Raw genomic sequence first — 9,412 nt, 5'->3', positions numbered from 1 at the left:
ACCCCAGCCCTGGATTCTTTTTTTTTTTTTTTGGGGGGGGAGGGGTGCTAGGTATTGAACCCAGAGGTACTTTACCACTGAGCCACATTCTTAGCCTTTTTTCTTTTCTTTTTTGAGACGGAGTCTCAATAAATTGCTGAGGCTTTCCTTAAACTTATGATCCTCCTTCCTCAGTCTCCCAGGTTGCTGGGATTACAAGTGTACACCACCATACCTGGCTCTGGATTCTTAAAGTTTGTCTCCAAGCTTTAGACCTCACAGGACCTATATCTGCCCCTGGAAGGCATTAGCTAAGTTAGGTGGGTGGCAGAAGGAATATGGCAGGTCCAAAGATCTGAGAGCAGAGAAGAGGGCAAGGAATGAGGTGATGCTCCGATGAGATCCAAATGGACCTCTGGGACCAGGTGTTTAGGCTTCAGGATCCAAGACAGTGCCAAGGACCTCAGTATCAGGATGGCAGTTCTCCCCTCTTATGCCATAATAGTGAGACTACGGATCCTGCTGACTGAGACACTTAATCCTGTCTCTGCTCTCCACATCTTTTCTTTGTTTTGTAATTTCTGCTTTTTGATTTCCACAACTTCAGCTTGTTGTAATCCCTTGTGACTCCAGCTCAAATGTGTGTTTCTTTTATGCTTGCTTTGAACTTCAGCATCCCCTCCTACATGGCTCATAGACAACCCCTGCATACCTTTGAGGAGCTAGACTCTCTTGTAGCAATGATGGATGAGCTGTCAAGATCAGGACCTCTCACTGGCCAATCAGTAGTGATGGTTGGGGGTGGGGTCAGTCATTACTAAACAAAGACACCCGGGATGATTCTTATGTGAGGCTAGAAGTATTGGGACTGTGTGGCCATGAGTGTTTGCTTCCCCCTCCCCTTTGCATCTTCCTTTACAGCCAAGAACCTAGAAAGAATTCACTTAACACTTTCTTCTTCACATTCTAATCTTTCTCTCACACATTTTTCCTCTTTCACTTTTTTTGGGGCCACACTTATATTTTTAAAAATTTTAAACCTACAGAAAGACTGAAAAAAGAAAAAGTATAACCCTTTACCTAGACCAGGGTTCTCAACCTTGTTACCTACCCTCAACATTTTGGTACTCTCATTCTTTATTGTGGGGCCATATTGTGCATTCTGGGAGTTTAGCAGCTATGCTATGCTACTGCCAACTCTCTGCTCACTTGATCCTGGTAGCACACTTTAACTCTGACAACCAAATGTCTCCAGACATTGCCAGATGTTACAGAAGACAAAATCACCTGTGCTTGGAGAACCAATGACCTCGATTAATGAATTAACTTTTTGTCAAAATTGTTCCTGCACATCCTTTACATGTATTAATAATACAAGTACAATATATATTGCACATAAAGCATTTATATTAAGAATTTGTTATATCAATATTATATTGAGGGGCTGGAGAGATAGCTCAGTTGGTAGAGTGCTTGTCTTGCAAGCACAAGGCCCTGGGTTCGATCCCCAGCACCGCAAATAAATAAATAAATAAATATTATATTGATATAATAGTGTAGTAGTACATATTTTTTTGTAATGATTCAACCATGAATCACATAGTGCATTTAGCTATCATGTCTTTTTAGAATTTGTTAATCTAAAATTATTCTCTCTCTCTCTCTCTCTCTCTCTCTCTCTCTCTCTCTCTCTTTCTTTAAACTGATCTTTTATGGCATTGACATTTTTGAGAAGTCCAGGTCACATTGTTTTTTGGAGTAGTCTTCTGCCTTTTCAACTCAGTATATTCAGACTACTGATGAATTTATTTATTAGCTCTAATAGTATTTTGGTAGAATTTTTTTGATCTTCTAAGTATGGGATCATGTCATCTACAAAAAAATGATAATTTGACTTCTTCCTTTCCTATTTTTATCCCTTTTATTTTCTTCTTTTGCATAATTGTTCTGACTAGAATTACTAGCACTATATTGAATAGGAGTGGTGAAAGTGGACATCCTTGTCCTGTTGCAGATTTTTGAAAAATTTTTTGTAGTTGTAAATGGACAGAATGCCTTTATTTTATTTGTTTATTTATATGTGGTGCTAAGGATCGAACCCAGTGCCTCACATGTGCCAGGCAAGCACTCTGTCACTGAACTACAGCCCCAGCCCCTTCTTGCAGATTTTAAAGGAAATGCTTTCAGTTTTTCCCCATTCTCTATGACCTTGGTTTTGGGTTGTCATATATAGACTTTATGTCATTGAAGTAAACTTCTCTCCCTAATTTCTTCAGTGTTTTTATCATGGTGCTTGAATTTTGTTGACGGCTTTCTCTATATCTATTGAAATGACTCCATGATATCTGTCCTTGCTTCTATTTATATGATCAGTTGTATTTATTGATTTATGTATGTTAAACCATCCTTGCAACTCTGGAAAAAAGCAACTTGGTCATATGATATATAATACTTTTTTCTTTTCTTTTCTTTTCTTTCTTCCTTTTTTTTTTTTTTTTTGATACCGGGGATTAAACTCAGGGGCACTCAACCACTAAACCATATCCCCAGTCCTACCCTGAGTTGCTTAGTGCCTCGCCACTATTGCTGAGGCTGACGGTGAACTAATGGTCCTCCTGCCTCAGCCTTCCAAGCTGCTTGGATTACAGAATGCACCACCATGCCCAACTTATTAAACTCTTATATGTTGTTGAATATGATTTGCTAATATTTAATTGAGGATTTTTGCATCTGAGTTCATCAGGGATTTTTTTTTGTATAAAACATTTAATTTATTGATCTTTTGGGGGGAATTCGATGCACCTCCGTTGTATTACAACTGAGCCATCAATCTTGTAACTTCATCAACATTAACTGGTTCATCTTCATGATGCTGAGAACTCAGTTCTTTCTGCAGAGGTTCCAGAGAAAGGCCTTTTAAGAAGTGTGCAAGTTCCTTCTGTATGTTCACAAAAGCTTTATTCACTCGGCTAACCTTTTCATCATTCACAATGTTTATCTTCTTAAGGTTAGTAGTAATTGGTTTTGCTTCGTTTTTAGCCTTAAAGTTTTTTTGGCTGGCTATGTGAAATACATTCCTGGATTTCTGCCCTCTTAATTTATTCTTGGCCATCGTCTCTCACCAGATCCTCGATACCTGCATGCAGCTGCTCAATTTCCAGGTGACGCCATCTGCAGGCACACGGTACCCCTCAGGGATATTGGTCTGTAATTTTCTTGATGTGTCCTTATCTGGTTTTGGTATGAGCCTGATACTAGTTTCATAGGATGAATTTGGAAGAGTTTCATCCCTTTCTATTTCATGGATTACTTTGGGAGCATTGCCATTAGTATATCTTTGAAGGTCTGGTAGAATTCAGCTGAGAATACCTCTAGACCTGGGCTTATATTTATTGGAAGGCTTTTTGTTACTGCTTCTCTCACTACTAGTTATTGGTCTGTTGGTTTTTTTAATGTTCTAATTCAATTTTGGCAGATCACATATATCTAATAATATGCCCATTTCTTCTAGGTTTTCCAGTTTATTGGAGTCTTAAGTTTTCAAAGAAGTCTTTAATGATCCTTTGGATTTCTGTGTTGTCTATGGTGATTTCTCCTTTTTAATTTCTAATTTTATTAATTATGTCTTTTTCTTTTGGTTAGTTTGGCTAACAGTTATTAGTCTTATCTTTTCAAAGAACCAACTCCTCATTTCATTGATCCTTTGTTTTGTTTTTTATTTTCCATTTCATTGATTTTGGCTCTAATCATAATCATTTCCTTTCTTTCTGGTTTTGGAATTGGTTTGTTGTCATTTATCAAGGGTCTCAAGATGCATCACATGGTTACTTATTTGGAATCTTTCTGATTTTCTTACATAGGCACTCATGGATATGAACTTTCCTCTTAGAACTGCCTTCATAATGTCCCAGAGTTTCTAGTATGTTGTATCACTATCATCATTTGATTCTAAGAGTTTTTAAATTTCTCTCCTAACCTATCACACATTACCCATTCATCATTCAAAGCGTATCATTTAATTTCATGTGTTTACATGGTGTCTCTCTTTCTTTTCTTTTTTCTTTTTTGTATGTGTAAATTTCTAATTTCATTCCATTAGATTAGGAAAGATGCAAGGAATTATATCTTTGGTTTTTTTTTGTACTTGCTAAAAGTCACTTTGTGGCTTAAAATATGGTCTATTTTGGAGGTTCCATGAGTGTGAATAAAGTGAATTTGACTCTTGCCAGATGAAATATTTTATAGATTTCTATTAAGTCATTTTGATCTGTAATAATTTTTTAAGTCTTAAGAGTCTTTGCTGATATATGTCTGGATGAACTATCTATTGGTAGGAGAGGAATGTTGAAATTACCTAGTATTATTAAACAGAGATCTGTCTGAATCTTTTGAGTTGTGTCTGCTTTATGTAATTAGGTGCATCAAAATTTGGAGCTTAACTATTTGCCATTGTTATATCTTCTTGCTGGACTATTCCTTTACCAATACAAAATTACCTTCTTTGTCTCTTCTCATTAATTTTGGCTTGAAGTCTGCTTTTTTGATATGAAAGTAGCTACTCCTGCTTGTTTTGGGAACTCCATTTGTGTGGTATATTAATTTTCATCCTTTCACTTTCAGCCTGGCTAACTTTGCCTGAAAGGTGAGTCTCTCATCAACAATATATAGTTGGGTCTTGTTTTTTTTAACGTCAGCCTATGTGTCTTTTAATTGTAGAGTTGAAACATTCAATTTTATTCTAGAGAGATATTTATTAATTCCTGTCATTTTGATTTTTTTTATTTATTATTTTTAACATTTAATTTGGCCCTGTTTCTCATTTGCTTAGATATTCCTTAAGTGAGATTTGTCCATTTGTGAACTCTGGGGTTTGTTTTTGAGTTCCTCTGTGTGTAGTATTTCTTTAAGTATTTTCTGTAGTGCCAGCTTAGTAGTCACAAATTCTTTTAGTTATTGCTTATCTTGGAAGGTTTTTATTTCTGCCTCAATTCTGAAGGATGGTTTTGCTGAATATAGCAATCTTGGTTGACAGTTATTCTCTTTCAGGACTTGGAACACATTGTTCCAAACCTGGATTTTAGAGTCTTCGAGACCATGCTGAGAAAGCAGAAATAATTCAGATTGGCTTGCCTGTAAACGTGACCTGATGTTTTTCTTGAGTCTTTTAAAATTCTATCCTTGTTCAATATGTTAGGCATTTGGATTATAATGTATTGTAGGAAGGTTCTTTTTTGATCTTGTCTATTTTGGATTTTGAGTTCTTTTTGTCTCTGAATGTCCATCTCATTCTTGAGGGTTGAACTTTTGTCTGTTATTATTTCTCTGAAGAGTTTATCCATGCTATTAGCCTTAACCTCATAATCCTCTTTAATTCCAATGATTCTTAAATTTGGTCTTTTAATGTTGTCCCAGAATTCTTGTATACTCTGGTCTTTGTTACTTCTTTTCTTTAATACTGTCTGAATATATTTTCATGAGATAATCAGCTCAGCAAGAACATTAGGGGATGTGGAGGGGGAAGAAAAAAAATTCTTAATGAAAATGATCTGGGTATGGTGGTACATACCTGTAATCCTATTAGCTCAGGAGGCTGAGGCTGGAGGATCACAAGTTTGAAGCCAACCTCGGCAACTTTGTGAGGCCCTAAGCAACCTGGTGAAACCCTGTCTCAAAATGAAAAACAAAACAGGCTGGGGATGTGACTCAATGGCAAAACACCTCTAGATTCAATCCCTGCTACTAAAAACCCAAACCAAAACAAGGAAAGAAAGAAAGAAAGAAAGAAAGAAAGAGAGAGAGAGAGAGAGAGAGAGAGAGAGAGAGAGAGAGAGGGAGGGAGGGAGGGAGGGAGGGAGGGAGGGAAAAAGAATTGTCTCCACTGAGGTGGTCAAAATTATCCATGAGGTTGGATGATCACTGCTTATGCCTGACTGAGCTATGTACCTCTTAGATCAAGGGCTGGGGGTTGTTGATTCCTCCTTCCTTTTGTATTGCTCACCAGGAGTGGCCTAAAACTGAAGCTGGTTGAAATAGCTTCAATTTTCTTTCTCACCAGTTATCAGGTAGGTCAGAATGGGAAGTACTGTCCATTGGAGTTTTCTTCAGAGAGACCATAAGGATGCCCTCCCAGGGTGGGGCTGCTGCAGAGTTTTATGTGGAGAGTTCCAGCAGCTGCAGCTTAGCTCTTATCAGGCCCTTGGTACTTTGTTAGGTGGTGTCTGTTCTGGAGAGATTAGATCAACACACTCTAGGACTAGGCAAGTGCAGATCTCAGCTGGGAGTCTGGATCTCAGGAGCCTCCTGAGAATTCTACTTGTAGGTTATGGAGCTGACCCTGCACACTTGTCTCTCACATGCCACTGCCCATGAATACTCTTGCCAGGCTCAGTCACCAAGTCTAATCACACCTTCCTGTTCCATTTCCCACCTCACTTCAGCTAGTCACCTGAGCCACCAGACTAAAGGGAAAATGAGTTGAACTCCCCTCTACATCTCTGACTTGAATTCTTGAGACCAATCTTCTCTGTACCTGTTTCACTCACATTCTGCTAAGTACACCATAGACCACACAGTAGGGGCATTCCATGACAGGAGAGCAATATTTGCTATGATTTCTCAGATTCATGCAGTAGGAAGCTGCAGCCTGGCTTCCTCAAGATGACTCCTGCCTCAGCTCTCCACTTGCCACTTGAGAAACACAGAACACTTTTCAAATACCAGTTCACTGTGCAGCCTTTGGATCAGCTAAGTTCTGGCCATTTTTCTATTCCACAAACTTTTCCATGTCAAATGTGTCTGTTGGATTTCTTTGTGTCATTCCTCCCCTTTGGTGAACTAGTACCACTGTCACTGCTGCAACTGGTTGGCTTCAATGTACTCTTTCTTGTTCTTTGTTCAATGCACCTAAGTTTATGAGTCTCTAAGAGACTCTGACTGTCCAATATTGATTTCAGTGAATTCCCTCTTCTCCCACCTCTCTGAGAAGCAGTATTCCTACTATTTGAAGCCCAAGCCCCAGGACCACTGCAAATGCAGCCTTCCTCTAATCTGCCATCTTAAATCTCACAAGTTTTTCATTGTCTCTGAAGCTTAGGTGGGGCACCTAAATCCAAGGTGGCCACATGACTTCTCCTGCCTCCTGAACCTGGATTTTAGACTAACTTTCCAGACCCCATTGACATGACCCCTTTGCAACAAATTCAGTCTTCATTTAAAATAGGTCAAGGTGGGCCAGGGAATATCTAGCTCACTGGTAATATGCTTCCCTGGCATGGTCAAGGCCCCTGAATCAATTCATAGAACTGCAAAGAAATTTTTAAAAAAATTAAATAGATGAAGGCATGGTGTAGTCACTGTGGAAAACAGTTTGCCATTCTTTTAAAAAGTTAAACATGGGGCTGGGGAGATAGCTCAGCTGGTAGAGTGCTTGCCTCGCAATCACAAGGCCCTGAGTTCGATCCCCAGTACCGCAAAAAAAAAAAAAAAAAAAAACAATAAAACGTTAAACATGGAAGTACTATATTCTATGGTCTAAATATCTGCCTCCAAATTCATGTTTTAGAAACTTAATTCCTAAGGTAACAGTGTTAGGAATTGGAGCCTATTAGAAGTGTTTGAAGATGTTTGGACTTACAACAGTAAAGCTGTTATAAAAGGGCATAAGAGAGGGACTTTATCCCCTTTCTGCCTGGGAGGGGAGAACTCACCAAGGAGGCCCTCACCAGGTACCAAATGCCAGTGCCTTGATCTTGGACCTTCCAACCTCTAGAACTATGAGAAATAATTTTCTATTCTTCTATAAAGAACCCAGTCTGTGATACACAAAATGGATCAAGATGCTTTATGAGGGAGCTGAGGATGTAACTCAATGGTAGATCACTTGCCTCGCATGCACAGGGCTCTGGGTTTGATTCCAAGCACCACAAACAACAACCAAAAAGATGCTATATCCATGTATGTATAATATGTCAAAATACACTCTACTGTCACATATGTCTAGAGAGAACAAAAGAGATGAAAAAACGCACCCATTAAGAGGAAAAAGATGCTATAAGATTTAATGAGTCCATTTCTAGGTATATACCAGAGGACTGAAAATAAGGAGCCAAACATACTTGTACATCCATGTTCATACTACCATTACTTACAATGGTCAAAATGTGGAAACAACCCAAGTGACTATCAGTGGATGAAAGGATAAACAAAAGGTGGTGTATCGATACAGTAGAATATTATTTGGTCTTAAAAATAAATGAAATTGGTGCACGCCTATAATCCCAGCAGCTTGGGAGGCTGAGACAGGAGGATCACGGGTTCAAAGCAGCAAAAGCGAGGTGCCAAGCGACTCAGTGAGACCCTGTCTCTAAATAAAATACAAAACAGGGCTGGGGATGTGACCCAGTGGTTGAGTGCCCCAAAATAGGACTGGGGATGTGGCTCAGTGGTTGAGTGCCCCTGAGTTCAATCCCTGGTACCTACCCCTGCCCCCCCCACAACAACAACAAAAGAAGAATGAAATTCTAGCCAGGCACAGTGCACCCCTATAATCCCAGTGGCTTGGAAGCCTGAGGCAGGAAGATTGAAAATTCAAAGCCAGCCTCAGCAACTTAGCAAGACCCTGTCTCAAAAAATAAAAATGGAGTGACTCAGTATAAGCATCACTGGTTCATTCCCTGGTACAAAAAAAAATAAAATAAAAAAGAATGAAAATTCTGGTATATGCTACATCATGGGTGAGCCTTAAATGCATGCTAAATGAAATAATACATACCTCAAAAGAATAAGTATTGCAGATTCACTTATGTAAGTAATCTAAAATAGGTAAATTCATAGAGATAGAATGTACAATGGTGGTCACCAGGGGCTGAGGCAAGGGTGGAATGGGAAGTTACTGTATGATGGGTACAGAGTTCCAATTTAGGAGATGAAAAAGTTTAGATGGATGGTTACACACAATGTGAGTGTATTTAAGGGCACTAAATGGTATACTTTAAAATGATTGAAATGGTAAATTTTATGTATATTTTACCACAATGCAATTTTTTAAATCAAGGCTTTTCTCTCTTTGTTCTTTATCTCTAGCAGAGGTGGAAAGGGGAGGGACATCAAATGCAGGGGAAATGCCTCCAAGGCTTCCTCATTGGTGGACCCAGACCCACTTCCTGCAGTTCACAGTGACCTTGCTGCCCTTCACTACTCCTGACACCTCTAGTTCTGCATCTGCATTTGCAACCCACTGATTTGCGCCTTAGACCCACTACTCTGTGAACAGCCTTCCCCAGTTATTTTAGCTTGGTGTTTTCCTCTTCCCACCAGGATATGAAATATGCAAATGATAAATGAGAGGTCAAGCTCCTGACAGCCTCAGTGCAAGGACAAAGAGCAGACTTAGGGAGACTATGCAGAGGCTTATAAGCTCATGAGTTCAGAACCA

At 39.0% G+C, this 9,412-nt stretch overlaps 1 protein-coding gene across 1 annotated transcript; it reads right to left on the bottom strand.

Moving 5' to 3' along the window:
• Nucleotides 1-2,791: 2,791 nt before the first annotated feature.
• LOC124991901 (ribosomal biogenesis factor-like) lies at nucleotides 2,792-3,129 on the bottom strand. The gene has a single exon (XM_047562780.1). The coding sequence runs from the start codon at nucleotides 3,089-3,091 to the stop codon at nucleotides 2,792-2,794; it is 300 nt and encodes a 99-aa protein (XP_047418736.1). The 5' UTR covers nucleotides 3,092-3,129.
• Between the last annotated feature and the right edge of the window lie 6,283 nt (nucleotides 3,130-9,412).

Source organism: Sciurus carolinensis, chromosome 8 (assembly GCF_902686445.1).
Source record: "Sciurus carolinensis chromosome 8, mSciCar1.2, whole genome shotgun sequence".
In the NCBI taxonomy this organism is placed as follows: Eukaryota; Metazoa; Chordata; class Mammalia; order Rodentia; family Sciuridae; genus Sciurus; species Sciurus carolinensis.
Note: the sequence above shows the minus strand (reverse complement) of the source record. Positions and strands in the feature narration are given on the sequence as shown.

Excerpts from the sequence above, each read along its gene's own strand:
- LOC124991901 (XM_047562780.1), bottom strand. The coding sequence starts at position 3,091 with ATGGCCAAGAATAAATTAAGAGGGCAGAAATCCAGGAATGTATTTCAC.